This window comes from Bufo bufo, chromosome 1, assembly GCF_905171765.1.
Source record: "Bufo bufo chromosome 1, aBufBuf1.1, whole genome shotgun sequence".
Lineage (NCBI taxonomy): Eukaryota > Metazoa > Chordata > Amphibia > Anura > Bufonidae > Bufo > Bufo bufo.
In genome coordinates, this window is record NC_053389.1 from 526,293,486 (window position 1) to 526,315,644 (window position 22,159).

Below are 22,159 nucleotides of genomic sequence, written 5' to 3' on the forward strand. Positions count from 1 at the left end.
CAACCCTAATCCTGAGGATAGGTTATTGGTATCAAAATCTCGGAAAACCAATTTAAAAAACTAGGATTTATTCTACCATTACACATTGCCAGATAATTATATTGCATGGTGAACAATAAAAAAAATTCCCCAAAACAACAGCAGAATTGTCGCCTTTTTCCATTTCCTCCAAAAAAGAAATGAATAATAGTTAATAAAAAATTGTACAGTATGTACACAAAATGGTATCGCTGAAAAATACTACCTGTCTTTCAAGTTGCCACATTCTTAACAGGTCACAGCTCACATAATATAGCATAGGGTTGGATCCTTTATCTAGTGGGACCTCCAGTGATGTGACCAGTTTTTATATTTTTGGGTTTTGCTAAAAATGATCTTCTCATTCACACTTCTTATCTAATTGATTGGTTGCTATGGGCTGCTATTCTACTTTCCCATTGCTTTGGATAGTTCTCCCTTTAAAGTAACTTAATGGAACAAGATTTTGTATAAACAGTGTTAAGCACTTAAGCTTCTAGAGATCAGCAGAAAATGTAGGCCTGGTAGGAATCCTGTGTCATAAACAAATATTGTCTGATGACCAAATGTTTTACACAGAATTATCTTAGGTTTCGAAGCTGATTTGTACATGCCAAATGACTGGAATTGTTTTGTCAAGATAAAATTAGAAGAAGAACATCCTGGTATAAGCTTATTGTCATACAAACAAAACACCAGCCCAGATCTAGTTATTTTAGAGGTTGTTATGGATTAGGTAGGCAACTAAGGGGTATGTTCTTTATGCTACAGCTCTCTCCCTATCACAGTTCAGGAACCATGGCCTTTGTGTGTAGCTTTCTTCCTAACACAGTCGAGGAAATGTGTTCTTTCTGCTGCATCTCTCTTCCTAACACCACGTGGGTGTTATGTCCTTTCTGCTGCAGCTCTCTCCCTGTAACTGTCACAGCTTCTAAATGTCCATTCACACGTTCGCAAAATGGGTCTGCATCCATTGCGCAATTTTGCGGAACGGGTGCGGACCCATTTATTTTCAATGGAGCCTCAAAAGATGAGAACAACACACCGTGTGCTGTCCGCATCTGCACTTCCGTACCGCGGCCCTGCAAAAAAATAGAACATGTCCTATTCTTGTCCACAGCCACGGACGAGAAAAGGCAATTCTATTGTAGTGCCGGCAGAACGCACATGGACGGTGTACGTGTTTTGCGGACCGCAAAACAGTTGCAGACGTGTAAATGAACCCTAACAGTGGATGTGGCTGGTGGCAGTTGAAGGATGTAACTGAGCATCTGCATCCACCTCAGCGATGTTACTGAGGTAGACAGAGAGTTGAGGAACAGAACAAACAGCAGGTGGCGTTATACATTTGATTAAATAACTCAGTGGCTATACTAAACTTTTAATTACATGCCTTTACAAAAGTATTTAGATCCAGGTGCTTGCTTGAAAACTGTAGAATATTTTTTGGTGGGACACCACCTTTAAGACAACAGTGTTCCATGTAACATATTCCACATATAGATATCATGGAGTGGATGACCCACTTAAATTCCCTCCCTATGAACCAGAGTATATTGCTGCTAAGTAATCAGCAGCTGCTGCTGTGGCATACCTCGCCCGCTATGTAATATTTAGCAAAATGGCCTCCATGTATACAACATTTCCTTAATATTGGCAGCAGCAGTGGTAGTTGGCTAAAAAATAGTGAGCTATGAATCTGTTAACTTCACTTTTTTTTAGTGATTTGAAAAATACCAACAAGGGTAAAAAAAACTCCACAACAAAAGAAAAAAGCCAATTTCCTCACAATTTTATATTTTCCATCGACTTCCATGCAATGTCGGGACCTGGCATTTTTTGCCTAAAATGTGTCACAAACTCGCCTGTCCCGCACTGGGAGAGAAACGGTGCTAAGCCACATCCCCTGGTGACGTGACAAGATCGTTAAAGGGGTTATCCAAAGTCTAACACATGGCCCCCAATGTCCAGGTCCCTCATATAGATTATACTTTCCCCGTCACCCGCGTCGCTCCAGATCCCTGTACGACTGCTGCTGCATCTCCCCGTCACATGGATCAAAACATCTGATGACGAGGGGAGCAGCCAATAGCGGGCCGCGACGGGGACAAACCTCTCTAGCATCGCAGGTGACGCAGCGGCAGCCGTGTGGGGATCAGGAGCGATGTGGATGCCAGGGAGCGGGGTAAGTATAATCCATCCGGGCATTGGGGGGCATGTGTTAGACTTTGGATAACCTCTTTAATGACACAATGCAAAGATCTGTTTCTCCCCATAGCGTGCTTGTGCTGGTGCAAACTAGCAGTGGGATGATTGCTCAGCTGCCCTATTCCTATGTGCTAGTGTTTCTGACTAATAGAGCGCCGAGTCATGACCTATCAGGTTCTGATCCTGAAGCTCAGTGGTCTATTTAAACCCCTTCCTGGTCATGCACCAGTGCCAGTAATCATCTCTCAATCACTAGCTGTGTTCCTGGTTCCTGTGCTTTTTGGATTGCTTGTTCCTCTGACCCTGGCTTGTCTTCTGACCACTCTCTGTCTCTCATTTGGTCAGCATAGCCTAATTCTGACCTATTTACATACTACCCTGTTTTTATGTTGTTTGTCTTTTGGTGTGTGTCTGTGCACCTTAGTAGTATAGGGACTGTCGACCAGTTGTGGTCTTGCCACCTACGCTTGTACTTCAAGTACATAGGGAAAGTGGGCTGGGTTCTAGGTAAGGGCTCACTGTCCATGTGTCCTAAACATACCTGTCCGGGCTCCAGGGCGAGATCTCCAGCTTCGGTGTGACTGCAACAGGAGAGATGAGCTGCTAAGCTACTCCCCCTGGTAACATGGCAGCATCCTTAGCAACAGGATGCAATGCTTTTTCTCCATACAGTGGGCATTTGCTGGAGGAGACTAGCAGTAGGCTGATTGCTCAGCTACTCTATTCCTGTGTGCTAGTGTTCTGACTAATGGAGTGTCGTCTGCATGGTTCTGACCCATTTTCGTACGACTATCCATGTGTGATGTTTTTGTCTCTTGGTGTTTGTCCATCTCTTCACCTTAGTAGCATAGGGACTGTCAACCAGTTGCGGTCTTGCTACATAGGGCTTGAACTGCAAGTAGTTATGGAAAGTGGGCTGGGTTCCAGGTCAGGGCTCACTGTCCGTCTCTGTCCCTACATACCGAGAGTCATTACAAAATGTGGAAAGAATGCCAGCAAAAAAATGTACCAAAAACTGCAAATCTTCATAAAATTTACCCCAAAAACTGTATAACACTATGTCATGGTCTCTTCTGTGACAGATGTCAGGAGATCAAGGAGACTGGCGGAGCGTGGAGGAATCTAACAGCCTCTTTCATTACTCTTTATTTAGTGTTTTTTTGTGTAGTTGTAGCTTAGTACTCATTACTCTACCCTATTTATTGTTGTCCCACCCTTCTGACTGTGCGGTAGATAGCTTCATTTGGATTTGGCTGAGCTGGTGTGAGGTCGTCTCTGGTGTTTCTGCTCGTCAATCACTACAGAAGTTAAGTGTCGCGTTTGTGTTTTGTTTTCCCTTCCTTGCTTGTTGTTACTACGCCTCAGGGACGCGCCTGTTCCTTCATCGGAGAAGGAAGGGGTTGCCTCAGCCCTGACAATATTCTTAGGGATCTCTAGGGTCTCCAGGGTCCTAGGTTACAGGGTATGGGCATTTCTACCTTCAGGGGTGCCCATATGGTTAGGAGTCAGGGCCAGGAGTAAAGTTACTAGGAGGTGACCTTTTTCTGTCCCTAGCGTTGAGGCCTAGTGGCTTTTCCTCTCCCTCCTGGTTGTCAGTTTGGTGTTTCCTCCTATACCTCATCCGTGACATTATCTACCGCCTAAAAAGCCACCATTTCGTTCAGGTCAGTGCAGCTATAGATCCTAGGGCTGCACTGGTGAAACAGCTGCAGGGACTGTCATTGGACGGACCTCCGCGCGACAGTCTTACGGATTCAGAGACCACAGGCAGCTGGTTCCGATGGTGGGTACCATGCCTGCCCTGAACCTAAGGTGTCTCTCCCGGACAGATTTTCTGGGGGTATTGACAATTTCATTTGGTTCAGGGAATCGTGTAAGTTGTACTTTAAGCTGCATCCATGCTCTTCTCGGGATGAGTGTCAACATGTGGGTATGATCATTTCTTTGCTTAAAGATGATACACAGTCTTGGGATTTTTCTCTGCCGACCGGATCACCGTCCCTCCAGTCAGTAGATGAATTTTTTTAGAGCCTTGGGTCTTATTTATGATGACCCGGATTGGATCTGTCATGCTGAGACCAAGTTATGTGGTTTACGGCAGGGAGAGTGCTCCGCGGAAATCTATTGCTCTGAATTTAGGAAATGGGCGACGGATACGGAGTGGAATGATCCTGCTCTCCGTAGCCAGTTCTGTCAGGGTCTATCTGAGAGGCTGCAGGACGCGTGGGCCTTTCATGAAAAACCTGAGTCATTGGAAGCAGCTATGTCCCTTGCTTTATGTTTAGATAGACGCCTGCGGGGGATATCTAAGGGTCCTCACCCTCAGGACGTACTGTCAAATAAGGTGGCGGCTTCCTTTGACACTTATGGTAAAGAGACACCTGTGGTTACGCCTTGTGATGAGCCTATGCAGTTGGGGGGAGCTAATCCTGGGACTGCTGGTAAGAGCTCTGGTCATATGAAGGAAGTCTGTTTTTGTTTTGGAAAAAAGGGACATTTTGTGAATATTTGTCCGTACATTCAGCGTCAAGGTGCAAACAAAAAAAAACCGCTTAATCCCCAAATTACTATTGGTGGTGTGGGTGGGGAGCAAGAAAACTTACTTTTGTCATTTATTGGTAGTACCCGATTTCTCCTGTCTGCCAAGGTGGCGCTAGAGTCCAAAACTGTGGAAATCGAGGTATTTATCGACAGTGGGGCTGGGGTTAATCTGATTGATGAACAGTTTGTTCGTATTCATGGGTTGACTACTAGTGCACTAGAGAAAAGTATTTCTGTCTTTGCAATTTATTCAGCACCTCTTACCCAAAAATGCTTGTCGCAAGTGGTGAATGACATCCATTTAAGAGGGGGTGATTTTCATCAGGAAGCCATTTCATGTTTTGTGCTGGAGGGTCTGCCTGCTCCGTTGGTTTTAGGCTTACCATGGTTTAGCAAACATGCGGGAAACACGGTACTTCGAGCTGACAGCCATCATCCGCTCCATACGATAAAAGCCATCCCAGTGGGTGAGATGATCAGAGCCAGGCGCAATTGCAGCCGGGACACTGATTTCCATGAAGAAACACAGATAATTGCAAACAGATTACAGGATAGAGGATATCCACTGTGGATGACCGAAAGAGCAACCAATATAGCCAAAAATAAAGTAAGGCAAGATCTATTGTTTGGAAGCCTCTTGAATCACCAAAAATCCAATAGAAATGATAATAAGAAAGTAAAAAATGCTGAAAATAGACAGATGAGGGGAAATAGAATTAAATCAGATCATGAGGATAAACCCAGTAATATCCCAACACTTGTACTAACTTACAGTAATCAATTTTCCACAATAGAAAAAGTGGTATCCAGATGTATTCCAATCCTGTATGAAGATCCACAATTATACAAAATATTAGGAGGAGGACACAGGGTGGTATCCAAGAGACCTGCGTCTTTGGCTACCTTTTTGTCTCCGTCACTTTTCAGTTCAAACCCAGTAAATAAATTACGGACATGCTGGTTGCGGTATACAGGCTTCACACGATGTGGCAGCTCACCATGCAGAGCTTGCAATTATGTCACTCCAAAAAAACAATTCCAAGATTCAGATGGAACTAATAAATATTATATTAAAACTTACATTAATTGCAACACATCAGGAATTATATATATTATCGAATGTGAGGAATGCCGGTTAATATATGTTGGTTGTTCAACCAGAAAATTTAAAGTAAGGTTGCTTGAACATATCAACTATATATTAAACCCTGCATACGTCAACATCTCAAGTGCGGCAAAGCACTTTATCATGGCCCATAATAGAAGTTTATCTTCATTTACAGCTTATGCCATTGAACGAGTGTTTTTGCCCACAAGAGGTGGAGACTTCAAAAGGCTTGTATACCAGAGAGAAGCTTTCTGGATTCTTAAATTGAAGTCCAGAAGCCCTGCAGGATTAAATCAGAGAAAAGAACTCATGTATATTTACTAATAGTATCAAATTATTCCATGTTGCAACTTTGAAGAAAAATAATATATAGCCTAATTGAACTGTGATTTACTGTAGCCAGCAGATATAGAGGAGTATTCAGACAGAGCGTTTTTTATGCTGGGATCTCTCAGTGTATTTATACTGAGTCATTTACTCATTTATTTATTATTATTTTTTCATGTCCCTTAGGCTACTTTCACACTAGCGTTCGGGTGTCCACTCGTGCGCTCCGTTTGAAGGGGCTCACGAGCGGTCCCGAACGCATCCGTCTGGCCCCAATGCATTCTCAGTGGAGGCGGATCCACTGAGAATGCATCCGCCTGCCAGCGCTCAGCCTCCGCTCCGCTCAGTGAGCGGACACCTGAACGCTGCTTGCAGCGTTCGGGTGTCCGCCTGGCCGTGCGGAGGCGAGCGGATCCGTCCAGACTTACAATGTAAGTCAATGGGGGCGGATCCGCTTGAAGATGACACCATATGGCTCAATCTTCAAGCGGATCCGTTCCCCATTGACTTACAATGTAAAGTCTGAACGGATCCGCTCAGACAACTTTCACACTTAGAAAATTTTCTAAGTTTTAATGCAGACGCATCCGTTCTGAACGGATGCGAACGTCTGCATTATCGGAGCGGATCCGTCTGATGAAACATCAGACGGATCCGCTCCGAACGCTAGTGTGAAAGTAGCCTTACCTGTCTTTGTCTTTATTTTTCCTCACTATCTGCTGGACTTTACACTATGAAATGTTTGTTTATGATGGCTTATTCAGGATTTTAACTTTAAATGTGTTTTTGTGCAATTTCTGTGAACACTTTTAATCAGAACACCTGGGATGACCAGCACCGCCCTGCTAGTTTAATAGGGGAGGGATTTGTTAAGTTCACATCTATATATATACTGTGTTGGAAATTTATTGTGGAGGTCATGATTAAGAACCATCTGGTTCGAAACATGGAGACCGCATTGGGGCTTGTATTTCGAGGGTTCCGTTACCGCTTACACTTTGGATTGTGGAATAAACACCGTCAAGCAAAGATACGAGGTGCTGGATTTTCTTTTACTTCAAGTTTGCCAGTCGGGGTCTCATCCCTTCCGTGCACCTTCTAAATTGCAGATGCAGGTGAGCTGGACTTTTACCATTATGTTTAGCAAACATAACCTGACCATCGACTGGCAAGCGAGACAGATTCTCGATTGGAGTGAATTTTGCATAGACAACTGTCTTAATACATCGTTCTCTGTGGTTACCACTATGACTGTACCCGCGTTTATTTCCGAATTTTGTGATGTATTTTATGAGAGTGGTAACCAGGCGTTTCCATATTATTGTTGCGTCAATCTTATTCCCGGAGCTAAACTGCCCAAATCTCGGTTGTATAATCTTTTGTAACCAGAAAGAAAGGCCATGCGAGAGTATATCACCGAGAGTTTGGCGAAGGGACATATCAGACCATCAAAATCCCCAGTGGCTGCTGGGCTTTCCTTTGTAAAATAAAAAAAAGGATGGTACTCTTAGGCCATGTCTGGACTTCCGTGAGCTCAACCGTATTACCGTCCGTGATCCTTACCCCCTTCCTTTTATTCCGGATTTGTTTAATCAGATTGTTGGTGCCAAGGTGTTCTCTAAATTGGATCTGAGGGGGGCATATAATTTGGTAAGGGTCAAGGAGGGGGACGAATGGAAGACAGCTTTTAATAACCCTGAGGGTCATTTTGAGAATCTGGTCATGCCCTTTGGGTTAACCAATGCTCCAGCAGTTTTTCATCACTTTGTCAATTACATCTTTCATCACCTGGTGGGGAGGTTTGTTGTATATCTGGATGACATACCAATTTTTTTCTCCAGACATAGAGACTCATCAGGATCATATGAGACAACAGATCCTAAGGGAGAATAAGTTGTATGCTAAGATGGAAAAGTGTGTATTTGCAGTTCAGGAAGTGCAATTCCTGGACTACCTGCTTTCATCCTCTGGTTTTCATATGGATCCCGAGAAAATCCGTGCCGTGTTAGACTGGGATCGACCCGAAAATCTAAATGTGCTTATGCGGTTTTTGGGGTTCACCAACTACTACCGTAAATTCATCTTGGGGCTTAGGGGTGTTGGTCGGACCATTATTTGATGAGGTGCTTGTGGCCACTTAATTTTAATGTGAGGTACATGGGGGGTACTAATATAATAGCGCCATGTACCTCAGATTAATAATAGGTCACCCTACAGGTGTCTACACTGTAGAGTCTACAGTGTAGACAGATAATCAGTGCCCATTCATCAAGTCTCGGTCTCTTCGCAATGTCTCAGCTCCGGGTAAGTGGACAGATGACAGACCTACACATCTGTCGACACTATCACCATGCTTGCTGCTCGCACATCCCCCATGTAATGGATGGATCACAGATGTGAGGCACGACACTGGCAGGGCAGATCGCGGTACGACGCTCAGTGATGCACAGGAGACAGGAACCTGTTATGTGTCACCCTCGCCGCCTGCCCCCTGTCCACCTCACTACAGTCTGAATGGTTACCTGCTGCCCGTAGCCGCCTCATCCTCCCGCTGAGGGCTCCGGATGGAGCTCTTTGAATTTTACCACAATATGAGCCCTAAGTCTGGCTGAGTACAAGCCAGTCCACCAGTCTCTAGGGCCGCCCCTGGCAACGGCCATTGCGTCATAGAGCATTAACCTATCATGGACGTCTCCGCTCCTCTGTATTGCCGCGGCCTGGAAAACAATCTTCCAGGGCCCGATCCTGGGCCTCAGCCCGGCGGTTGGGGACCGCTGGGCTAAACGACTGAACCCAGGGCAGGCCAGATGGTCATTGTTTGTTTTTCACCAGATTTAACTTCATTGTCACTTACCGCCCTGGGGTTAAGAACGTCAAGGCGGATGCTTTGTCATGCAGCTTTCCTGGGGTGGGTGATTCTAAAGATCATAGTCCTATTTTGTCTGAAGGGGTAGTCATTTCCGCCGTATATCCTGATCTTGAGGCAAAGGTGTTAGAGGCCCAGGAGGATGCACCGGACTCTTGTCCTCCGGGGAAATTGTTTGTTCCCTCCGAATTACATCACAAGGTGTTCGAGGAACATTACTGTGCTTGCTGGACACCGTGGGAGCAGATCCACTGTTGATTTCTTTTCTCGTAGATTTTGGTGGCCGGGTGTCACGAGGGTATCGAGAACCACGCCTGACTCCGTTATACCCGGGGTCAGGAAGTCGCAGCGGTTGGCTGCACGCTCTATTTAAGATAGGGCTGTTTTCCTTATGGTAGCTTTCTGGGTTTGCTTAGCAAACCCTTTTGGCTCACTCAGGGATCCGTAGCTCCTTCTCCTCAGCTGTTCCTTGTCCAGCACTCCCAGACCTCTTTATATTCCTCTCTCACACTTCTCTGGTTGCCAGAGATAGAGCTTCCTGCCTGGACATCTATTCTGACCTTCTGGAGCTGTGTTGCTGCGTTCGCTGGGAGTTGGTCCAGAACGCTACCCTCCGGATCCCTGTTGGACCTTTTTGGTTTATTGTGGTCGCCCATCTGGGTGTATGTGTTTGTCTGTTTTGTCTGTCCTCTCCCTGGTGTTTCCCTCTTAGTGATAGTGGTGTGGACTAGCGATCCCACCGGCCTGTTCACTATCCAGGGCTCATATTAGGGAAAGCCAGGGTTTAGGCACGTGATCGCCGCACGGGTGAGGAACCCGTCTAGGGACGTCAGGGCAGTCAGGTGCCAGCCGCAAGGTGAGTTAGGGGTCACCACCTTTCCCTTTCCCTTGGGCAGGGCTTTCCCTGTTTTCCTCCCTGTGCGTGACGTCGGTCTTTACATTATCTCTGGCCACCATTTTGTGTAGGTAAAAAAAAAAAAAATTTTTTTTTTTTACCTACTTAGAATCCAGTATGGATCAAATTGCTGCTCTGTCCAAACAATTTCATGGCCTGTCTTTGGAGGTGGTAGGATTGAAGGCGTCGGTCCTCCAGCAACAGCAGCAATTACAACTGACTGCAAGCCCAGCGGTTGCTACTGGTAACCAGGTTGTTGCGGAACCCAAGGTCCCTCTCCCTGACAGATTTTCTGCGGGAAGGGACAAGTTTTTGACATTCCGTGAGGCCTGTAAGTTATATTTTAAACTGCGCCCTTACTCCTCTGGTAATGAAGATCAGCGGGTGGGGGTTGTTATTTCCCTGCTGCAGGGGGATCCGCAGTCCTGGGCATTCTCTTTACCTACTGATTCCCAGGCTCTTCGGTCAGTGGATGAGTTTTTCGGGGCCTTGGGTCTCATATATGATGACCCTGACCGAGTCGCCCTGGCTAAATCAAGATTACGGAGACTCTTACAAGGAGAGCGGCCGGTAGAGGAGTATTGCTCTGAATTCCGTAGGTGGGCTACGGATACCCAATGGAACGACCCGGCTCTCAGGAGTCAGTTCTGCTCTGGGTTATCCGAAAGGGTTAAGGATGCGCTTGCATTATATGAGACCCCCTTTTCCCTTGATGCGGTTATGTCCCTTTCTATCCGAATAGATAGACGCCTTAGGGACAGGTTGAAAAAACCGGAGCAATTGGTAACCCCTCCCAAGCAGCAGTTAGTCTGTACGGACTTAGACGAGCCTATGCAGCTAGGAGGAACTACTCGTCAGGTCCGTCCTCCTGAGGCTCGCCGTAGGCGTGGGGTTTGTTTTTTTTGTGGGGAGAGGGGTCATTTCATTAATGTCTGTCCTTTCCTCAGAAACAAAAGACCGTCGGAAAAACTACTAACCCCAGGCTGTGTGGAGGATGTCAGCCGGGGGGTATACGTTTCCTCCATACGTACATCGCAATTTGTGTTGCCAGCGGTTATTATTTTTGGTGATAAGACGGAGACTATTTCTTTCTTTCTAGACAGTGGAGCAGGGGTAAATTTGATAGATGCCCATTTTGCCCGCACTTTGGGTTTGTCTCTCTGTACTTTACAGAGACCCATTCCCATATTCGCTATTGATTCTGCTCCCCTGTCTCAGAGAAACCTTTACGCACATTGTTCATAATTTACACCTTCGGGTAGGGGACCACCATAACGAGATGCTTTCAGGTTATGTTCTGGAGGGGCTTCCCACTCCGGTAGTGCTGGGTCTTCCCTGGTTGGTAGCGCACAATCCAGTGGTGGATTGGCAGGCCAGGGAGATATTGGAGTGGAGTGAGCAGTGCAGAGAAAATTGCTTAAATAGCAATTGCTTAGTCGCCTCCATAACTACCCTACCTACATTTATTTCAGACTTTGAGGATGTTTTTTCTGAAAAGGGTTGTCAGAAGTTACCACCTCATCGTCCTTATGATTGCCCGGTTAACCTTATTCCCGGCGCAAAATTACCCAAGACCAGGTTATATAATCTTTCGGGTCCAGAGAGACAAGCCATGAAAGATTATATCTCCGAGAGCTTGGCTAAGGGACACATCAGACCCTCTTCTTCACCCGTGGCTGCAGGGTTTTTCTTCGTTAAAAAGAAAGATGGGGGCCTGCGTCCTTGCTTAGATTTTCGCGAATTAAATTAGATAACCATCCGAGACCCATACCCTCTTCCTCTCATTCCTGACCTGTTTAATCAGATTGCGGGTGCTAGGTGGTTCTCCAAACTTGATCTTAGGGGTGCCTACAATCTGATTCGTATTAAGGAGGGGGATGAGTGGAAGACAGCGTTTAACACCCCTGAGGGGCATTATGAAAATCTAGTTATGCCTTTCGGTCTGACCAATGCTCCTGCCGTCTTTCAACATTTCGTTAATGACATTTTTAGTCATCTAATCGGCAGGTTTGTGGTAATATACCTAGATGATATTTTAATTTATTCGTCTGATCTGAAAACACATGAGGTGCATGTCAGACAAGTACTGCAGGTCCTACGGACGAATGAATTATATGCTAAAATTGAAAAATGTGTCTTCGCCGTTCAGGAGATACAATTCCTGGGTTATTTTTTATCTGCGTCAGGTTTCCGTATGGATCCTAGGAAGGTCCAGGCAATTTTAGATTGGGATCTTCCTGAAAACCTCAAAGCACTACAACGGTTCTTGGGCTTCGCGAATTTCTATAGGAAATTCATTAAAAATTATTCACTTATTGTAAAACCGCTTACTGACATGACTAGGAAGGGGACTGATTTTTCTAAATGGTCTGACGCCGCTAAAGTTGCTTTTTCCTCTCTAAAAGAGAGGTTTACCTCAGCACCTGTACTAATCCAACCTGATGTCTCTCAGCCTTTTATTGTTGAAGTCGATGCGTCAGAGGTGGGAGTGGGGGCGGTGCTGTCTCAGGGTCCGTCTCCTGGCAAATGGCGTCCTTGTGCTTTCTTTTCTAAAAAACTATCTGCAGCAGAAAAGAACTACGATATTGGCAATAGGGAACTATTAGCTATTAAACTTGCGTTTGAGGAGTGGCGTCATTTCTTAGAGGGGGCAGTCCACCCCGTCACTGTGATTACGGACCACAAAAATCTTCTGTACCTCGAATCAGCTAAGCGTCTCACCCCTAGACAGGCTAGGTGGTCGCTATTTTTTACCAGGTTTAATTTTGTGATTACCTATCGTCCTGGGGCAAAGAACACCAAGGCTGATGCACTATCTCGTTGTTTCCCTGGAGGGGGTAATGTGAGTGATCCGGTACCCATTCTTCAAAGAGGAGTGGTTGTTTCTGCGGTACACTCTGTTTTGGAGGGGAAGGTGTTAGAGGCCCAGGGGGACGCCCCGGTCTCTTGCCCCTCAGAGAAATTGTTTGTACCGTTGAACTTACGTTTCGAATTATTAAAGGAACATCTCAATTCGGCACTTGCTGGGCACCCGGGTAGTAAAGCAACCTTGGAACTATTGTCTCGTCGTTTTTGGTGGCCAAGGTTGCGTCAGGATGTATTGGATTTTGTGTCTTCTTGTTCTACCTGTGCGCGCGCAAAAGTTTCACATACACGTCCTGCAGGGTCTCTATTACCACTCGTCATTCCCAATAGACCGTGGACACATCTGTCAATGGATTTTATCACTGACTTACCTTTGTCTGCGGGTAAAACAGTTATTTTGGTAGTAGTGGACAGGTTTAGCAAAATGGTACACTTCATTGCGTTACCCGCACTACCTAATGCTAAGACTCTTGCTCAGGTATTCGTCAGTGAAATCGTGAAGCTTCATGGGGTCCCCTCCGATGTTGTTTCGGATCGGGGTACCCAGTTTATTTCTAAATTTTGGAAAGCTTTTTGTTCCCGTTTGGGGGTACACTTGTCCTTTTCCTCAGCTTTCCATCCTCAGTCGAATGGACAGACTGAGCGTACCAACCAAAACCTTGAGACATATCTAAGATGTTTTGTGTCTGAAAACCAAGAGTTGTGGTCATCATATTTACCGTTAGCTGAGTTTGCCATAAATAATCGTCGTCAGGAATCCACTGGCAAGTCACCATTTCTTGGTGCATATGGTTTTCATCCCCAATTCTGTACTTTCAAAGAGGGGGGGTCTTCTGGGGTTCCCGAAGAGGAACGGTTTTCGTCATCTCTTTCATCGGTATGGCAGAAGGTGCAAGCTAACTTGAAAAATATGGGAGGTAAATACAAATGCATGGCTGATAAGAGACGGTCGCCAGGTCCGGACCTAGGAGTGAATGACTATGTGTGGTTGTCTACTAGGAATATTAAATTGAAGGTTCCCTCTTGGAAACTGGGTCCTAGGTTTATTGGCCCTTACAAAATTGTAGCCATCATCAACCCCGTGGCTTTTCGCCTGGAGTTACCTCAGACTTTTAAAATTCATAATGTTTTTCATAAGTCGTTACTCAAAAAATATGTTCCACCTCTAGAACCATCACCGCTGCCACCCCCTCCTGTTGTCGTGGATGGTAACCTAGAATTTCAGATATCCAAAATTGTTAATTCTCGTCGGGTCCGCCGCTCTCTTCAATATCTGGTGCATTGGAGAGGTTACGGTCCCGAGGAAAGAATGTGGGTTCCTGCGTCTGAGGTAAATGCCGACAGGTTAGTTCGGGTTTTTCATGCCTCTCATCCTGAGAGACCTGGTCCGGAGTGTCCGGAGGCCCCTCGTAGAGAGGGGGGTACTGTCACGAGGGTATCGAGAACCACGCCTGACTCCGTTATACCCGGGGTCAGGAAGTCGCAGCGGTTGGCTGCACGCTCTTTTTAAGATAGGGCTGTTTTCCTTATGGTAGCTTTCTGGGTTTGCTTAGCAAACCCTTTTGGCTCACTCAGGGATCCGTAGCTCCTTCTCCTCAGCTGTTCCTTGTCCAGCACTCCCAGACCTCCTTATATTCCTCTCTCACACTTCTCTGGTTGCCAGAGATAGAGCTTCCTGCCTGGACATCTATTCTGACCTTCTGGAGCTGTGTTGCTGCGTTCGCTGGGAGTTGGTCCAGAACGCTACCCTCCGGATCCCTGTTGGACCTTTTTGGTTTATTGTGGTCGCCCATCTGGGTGTATGTGTTTGTCTGTTTTGTCTGTCCTCTCCCTGGTGTTTCCCTCTTAGTGATAGTGGTGTGGACTAGCGATCCCACCGGCCTGTTCACTATCCAGGGCTCATATTAGGGAAAGCCAGGGTTTAGGCACGTGATCGCCGCACGGGTGAGGAACCCGTCTAGGGACGTCAGGGCAGTCAGGTGCCAGCCGCAAGGTGAGTTAGGGGTCACCACCTTTCCCTCTCCCTTGGGCAGGGCTTTCCCTGTTTTCCTCCCTGTGCGTGACGTCGGTCATTACACCGGGGCTGCCAAAGTGTGTTAAAGGGTATCTGTCCCTCTACATCTGTTCTACATCTGTTCACGATGTAGAAGCTCCTGAGGGCAATAGCTTTAAATTTGCCACAGGGCTTGGCGCATGCCCAGTGACACATTTTAAACTGTTGGCCTCAGGAGCTTCTACATAGCGCAGGTGCAGGCAGTCTGTGGTACTGCGCCTGCGTGAGATTTCACATAGCGGAGGGGGGCGGCGGCAAAGAGTTCGGGTGTGGGCAGTTACTTAGGCTGAAAGAAGCGCGCTTGGGTTCTAAAGGAAGGTGGGCTGGGCACTGTACGTTGGAGTTCCTGGGCTCCAGATTAGGATAATAACACCCCTCTGGGCACCTTGGACACTCATTTGCATGACATAAAAAGTGGATTTTATCTCTAATGAAACCATGAAACAAAAAATTAAGACTACAGCAAGAAATAAGGTATTTTATTGTACATGGCAGTAGTAACACCTTAATATGCTCAAACCAGGTGACAGATTCCCTTTAAGGACTATGTGTCAGCCTGTTGTATCTGTGCTCGTGCTAAGGTGACATATACTCGGTCATCCGGATCCCTTCTTCCATTAGCTTATCTGTGGCTGAGAGACAGATTTGATAAGCTCATTAAGAAGGCCAGCTCTGTCCTAGGTTGTCCCCTTGATCCAGTGCAGGAGGTGGGTGACAGAAGAACTCTAGCAAAATTACATCACTGTTAGACAATGTCTCCCACCCCATGCAGGAAGCTGTTGTGGGGCTGGAGAGCTCCTTCAGTGACAGACTGCTGCATCCTAGGTGCACGAAGGAACGTTATCGGAGGTCCTTCCTCCAAGCAGCGGTTAGGATTTATAACCACCACTGTTACCAGAAACCCAGTAGTGAATTTTGTAAGTAAATTCTGTGTTATGTTTTTCTTGTATTTTACTCTTTAATTTCTAATTACTCTTATTTTACTCCTGTTGTGAATGTGATTGCTGTTGTTATGTCAAAATTTTCCCACTGAGGGACAATAAAGGGATCCTCTTCCTCTTCCCCCCCCCCCCCCCTTGGACTCATTTGTCCATGGATTTTATCACGGTTTTACAGAATTCTGCGGGAAAAAACGTGATTCTGGTGGTAGTTGATTGTTTTAGTAAGATGGCCCATTTTATAGCATTGTCTGCTCTACCTAATGCCAAAACTCTTGCACCAGTGTTCATTGATAACAATGTGAAACTACATGGCATTCCCTCTGATGTGGTGTCTGATCGGGGGACTCAGTTTGTGTCTAGATTCTGGAAGGCGTTCTGTACCCGACTGGGGGTACAATTGTCCTTTTCTTCTGCTTTTCATCCTCAGTCAAACAGACAGACTGAGCGCACTAATCAGAATCTGGAGACTAACTTGAGATATTTTGTTTCGGAGAAACCGTAGACAGGAGTCCACTGATAAGTCGCCGTTTGGGGCATATGGGTTCCATACGCAGTTTGGCACATTTTCGGGTTCCCAAACTTCCGGTATTCCTGAGAAGGAAATATTTTCCTCTTCTTTGTCTTCTATTTGGAGGAAAATTCTAACTAACCTGATAAAGATGGGCAACAAGTATAAGCGTGTGGCTGACAGGAGACGTATGAATGGTCCGGACCTGAGAGTGGGTGATTCTGTGTGGCTATCCACAAGAAACATTAAGCTTAAAAAAGGGGTATTCACATCTTAGACAATGGGGTCATATCGCTAGGATATGCCCCCATTGTCTGATAGGTGGGACCCGCACCTATATCGAGAACGGAGTGGGGAGCGCTGTGGCTGGAGGACCCCAGATTTCCCGGGGTCCTTCCACCACCAAGCGCTAATCCCTGCCTCTCCCATAGAAGTGAATGGGAGCGTGCCACGCCTGTGCAGCCCATGCTCCCATTCATTTCTATAGGGCAGACGGCAATAGCCGAGCCAGCACTCGGCTATTTTCGGCGGCCCCATAGAAATGAATGGAGGGTGGCTGCGCATGCGCATTGTGCATTCATTCACTTTCGGGGCTCCGTTCTCGATATAGGTGCGGGTCCCAGCAGTGGGACCCGCACCTATAAGACAATGGGGGAATATCCTAGCGATATGCCCCCATTGTCTGAGATGAGAAAACCCCTTTAAGGTACCTTCTTGGAAGTTGAGCCCAAGATTTATTGGTCCATATAAGATCATTGCCATTGTTAACCCTGTAGCCTTCCATCTTGAGCTTCCTCAGGCTTTGAAAATTCATAACGTATTTCATAAGTCGTTATTGAAAAAAATCTGTCGAACCTGTTGAGCCGTCCTCCTTGCCTCCCACTCCTGTCATGGTGGACGGTAATTTAGAATTTCAGATCAACAGAATTGTGGACTCCCGAGTTCTCCGTAGATCCCTCCAGTATCTCGTCCACTGGAAAGGGTATGGACCAGAGGAGAGAATGTGGGTTTCAGCGGCCAATGCTAATCGTCTTGTGGAGGCCTTTCACAGAGCTCATCCTGATAAGGTCGGTCCTGGGTGCCTGGAGGTCACCCGTAGAAGAGGTTGTACTGTCACGCTCCCTTCTGTGACAGATGTCAGGAGATCAAGGAGACTGGCGGAGCATGGAGGAATCTAACAGCCTCTTTGATTACTCTTTATTCAGTGTTTGTGACCTCATCCTCTGTTTCAGGTGTAGCTTAGTACTCATTACTCTACCCTAATTAGTGTTGCCCCACCCTTCTGACTGTGCGGTAGATAGCTTAATTTGGATTTGGCTGAGCTAGTGTGAGGTCGTCTCTGGTGTTCCTGCTCGCCCATCACTACAGAAGTTTAGTGTCGCGTTTGTTTGTGATTGTTTTCCCTTCCTTGCTTGTTGTTACTAGGCCTCAGGGAGACGCCTATTCCTTCATTGGGGAAGGAACGGGTTGCCTCAGCCCTGACAATATTCTTAGGGCTCTCTTGGGTCTCCAGGGTCCCAGGTTCCAGGGTATGGGCATTTCTACCTTCAAGGGGTGCCCATATGGTTAGGACTCAGGAGTCAGGGCCAGGAGTAGGGTTACTAGGAGGTGACCTTTTCCTGTACCTAGCGTTGAGGCCTAGTGGCTTTCCCTTTCCCTCCTGGTTGTCAGTTTGGTGTTTCCTCCTATACCTCATCCGTGACAAACTAGCCTTATAGTGATTACCGGGGATCACAGCAGTCAGAACCCTGCTAAACAGAAACTGTTAGCATATCTTAGCAACATGGCTGTCCTAAGACACCAAATTTCATTATATTTTTACATCTATCTTGAATACCCTCTAAAATCTAAATCCAGTACATTTTATTTGTTGTTCGATAACAAAGCCTGATTTATTAAAGATTTGATTCTGAACAATTTTTGCAGATTTGTACCACCAAGTGATATAAACAGAAAAATTGTGACTGCCATAAAACAAGGTAAGATACAAACACATCAGAATGTTTAGTAAAATAATCATATATTTGGTAGAGAGTTAAAATGTATCCTTTTTAGGGGAAATCACTGAACTGCAGAAATATATTCAATATAAGTATGCACTTGATGAAGCTGATGAAAAAGGCTGGTTTCCTATACATGTAGCAGTTGTCCAACCAGTCCGTCAGATAACAGAAATCATCCTCGATGGTAAGTTTCTATAAAATACAGTTGTATTTACTTTTTTTTATGTTATTCACTTATAAATGTACATGAGGCTTACAATCTAAATTATGAATTAGTATATCTGATTGTTTTTGGAGCGTGAGAAGAAACTAGTGCATGCAAAGGAAAACCGTGCAAACACAGGAAGAACATGCTCATATTATATGGTATATAACAAAGTAACTGGGGGGCGTGGCTTCGGCATGGCTGAGTGAAGACTCACGCACACAGGGCTCCTGGTCCACCTTCACCTAAAGCTCTGGGAAACCCTTTCTTACCTCTCCTGCAGGGCCATGACAAAGGGGAGGAGGTCAAGGAGTCAGTTGGTGGTCCCTCCTGAGCTATCCACAGGCCGCTACCTGCGCTCCGGGTCATCGGAGCCGGCGCAAACAGTGGCCTTTAAAATGGCGGCCTCAGCAGCACTGCTCCGCTCCTAAGCCGCGTCCTTCACTCCGGCACGCGTGCGCCACGGTGCTTTCACACAAGAGATGGAGACTCAAAACAATGATAGAAATGGCTGCAGCTCTCCCCTCTGACTTTAATCCACGAAGGACGGAAAAAAGGCCAGAACTGAGCCTAATAGAATATCCAATAGAAAGAGAGAATCCAGCTTCTTGTGGAGTAAAAAATAGTTCTTTATTGGCTCATCATGTAAAATCCACCAAAATCACAAGAAAAAAGTGTACAGTAACATGTTTCGGGCTACAGAATCCAGCCCTTCATCAAGACATAACACACATATTAAAACCATTCCTTTTTATGTAGCACAAGGTCCAACCCCCTCTAATCAGCAAAGTGTCCGCACCTGGAGCCTGGAATGGGAACCATTCAGCGGTCCAGGGGAGGAGATCCAGTATCACAGGTGGCGCATGCATACACATCATGAACATATCTTAAGCCACTTTCACACCTGCATTAGGTGCGGATCTGTCTACCTTATTCCAAACAGTCCAGACTAATGGAACTCCTGCATAGCCACCAACTGGTGGATGTCTGGCACCTTTTACACCCGATGGACAGGGACTATACATTCTACTCCAATCCCCACAACTCATACTCCAGATTATCTCATTTCTAGATTTTACTGTAGAGACTTTGTCTCATTTACAATTTACTCCAACCTTTTTTCACCACTTTGATCCCTTCCCTCTTACCTTACCTCCCACTCTCGTCTTCCTCCCTACCCTCCCCCACCCCCCAGGGCTTGAACATTGCAGCTTTTGTGGAAGAAAAGAGCACAAATCGCATTTATACAAGAGACCCACTTCCGCTCAGACGGCATCCAGTCTCTTACCAGTGTCCGGTTTCCCCATGTGTACCACTGTACCTCCCCAGACTCTAAGACCAAGGGAGTGTCCATTCTCATTTCCAACTTCGTCTCTTGGGAACTGATTGATGTCTGCACTGATGGAGCGGGTAGATATATATTCGTGAAAGGTAGACTGGCTGGCACAGTGACCACTGTAGCCACAATATATGCCCCAAACACAGGGCAGCTCAGATTTTTAGACAAGACACTAGCAGCCCTAGATGAATTTTTGGAGGGGATCCTGATACTGGGGGAAGGGGGGGGAGACCTTAACCTCACATTAGACCCTACTACTGACTCCTCTAAAGGTCACTCATACCTACCTTATTCCAAACAGTCCAGACTAATGGAACTCCTGCATAGCCACCAACTGGTGGATGTCTGGCACCTTTTACACCCGATGGACAGGGACTATACATTCTACTCCAATCCCCACAACTCATACTCCAGATTAGACAATTTTTTCCTAAATCACACCAGGCTGGAACAGCTAACTGGGACAACGGATTGACCCAAATACCTTCTCTGATTATGCCTTAATATCAATGACACTCACAATCCCTACCCTCCACACCAGAGCATGGCACTGGCATCTGAATGACTCTCTATTGTTTTTTTTCTTTTCGAAGCCCGAAGAGCGTGCTTTTTCACCCGTGCATCAAAATCGTGCAGCGTGCTACACAAAAATCGTGCTCAGGTCGCGGTCTATCGCAGGCCCTCTCCGAAGAGAAGAGCCCCCCACAAACCATTCCGAATCCCTCCGGGGCCGTTAAGCTCCTGCAAGGGACTGAGACAAAAGGCAACCCTCAGCCGAAGCCAAGGGTATGCCAATCTATGCTCCCGGCTTTCGCCTAGGCTGCCACCCAGGGCGTCAGCCAGGAGCTTCAACAAGGTCTGGACTCTCCCCGGAGGGAGAGCCCAAGGGGTTTGGCAGGGGGGTGAGGAACGAATATGGCCACACACACCCCCCCTAGACCTCAAGGAGGGCAGGGGGTACGTGTAAAAGTGCACACAGTGAACATAAAAATAAATAAGTGAATGAGTGCCATTAAGGCCCGGTCATTCGGCCGGAATTATAAAAATTCCTCTCTTGTCAAGGCCGAAGCCGAGCCAAGAACAGTGAGTCTGCTAAAAAGTGTGAAAGAGAAGTGCGTGCAAATGTGCCATCACCCAGAGGGCTCCCACCCCCAGTGAGTTCCGGCACCCCAGGGACACTACTCCTGGGGCACTATTGCGCTTCGGGCTTCCAAACTACTCAGCCCCTTGGCTTCGATCCAGCAGAGCCCTTCGTCATCTAGCTGGGCACCTTTAAGCCCATACCGTACACGCTAGGGATGCTGTGTGGTTCACTGCTCTCCTCCATACCGTACTGCAAGCCCTCAGGTATGCCCTGTATGAATGACTCCCTATTACAAGACCTACAGGTCACAACGTAGATTCGGAAAGACTTGACTGACTATTTCTCACTTAACACCACTCCAGACAGTGATCCTCTCACTGTGTGGGAAGCACATACATTCTATATTAGGGGCACATTTATCAAGCTAGGAACCCAGATTAAAAAAGAAAAGGACAGCAGTGTTATCTGGACTTATATCTAAAATATATGACCTGGAACGCCTTTATAAGTCTACACTAGATAGACACCTGGGAGCTGAACTGACACAGTTACGAGAGCAGGTCCGATCCTTGTGCCTGCAAAATGCCCCAGACACTACTACGATCAAGGAAATAAACCCGGCAGAACCTTAGCGAGGGCATTGCGTATGAACTGGGTTAACTCCTATGTACCCTTTCTTATTGATAATACAGGTCAGCGTGTAACTTTGCCCCAAAAGATCACTGAAACTTTTAGATCGTACTATCAATCCTTGTACAACTTACAATCCCCCCAGACTCAGAGTCCTGAAGCCCACATACAAGCCATCCGCGAATACCTATCATCTTCGGGATTAGGTTGCCTATCGACTGAAGCCTTTGCCCCATTGGAGGCTCCCCTGTCTCCTGCTGAATTGGCCTTAGCCATTAAGGACTCTCAGACAGGCAAAGCCCCAGGCCCAGATGGCCTGCCCTTAACTTAATATAAAACCTCTACTGACATCTTGTCTCCGCAATTCCTGTCCGCCTTCAATTCACTGGCCTCGACCCGCACCTTACCATCCGACACACTTCGAGCTCATATCACGGTAATTCCCAAGGAAGGAAAAGACCCATCTCAGTGTCAAAGCTACTGACCCATATATCTTATAAATGTTGATGTCACCGCCAGTTCTGTGAGAAGGTCTGACAGACGTTCTTCTCTACCTCTTGTATGACGT

At 46.4% G+C, this 22,159-nt stretch overlaps 1 protein-coding gene across 3 annotated transcripts in view; it reads left to right on the forward strand.

Annotated features, from left to right (window-relative positions):
• Positions 1 to 22,159, forward strand: part of ASB15 (ankyrin repeat and SOCS box containing 15) — a 105,809-nt gene that overhangs the window by 28,620 nt on the left and 55,030 nt on the right. For 2 of the 3 annotated variants that reach the window (XM_040411780.1, XM_040411789.1), the window contains exons 3-4: positions 18,257 to 18,309; positions 18,386 to 18,517. In XM_040411780.1, the coding sequence (XP_040267714.1) occupies positions 18,257 to 18,309; positions 18,386 to 18,517 (185 nt within the window). The remainder of the gene's footprint in view (positions 1 to 18,256; positions 18,310 to 18,385; positions 18,518 to 22,159) is intronic. The other variant, XM_040411798.1, reaches the window with a different exon arrangement.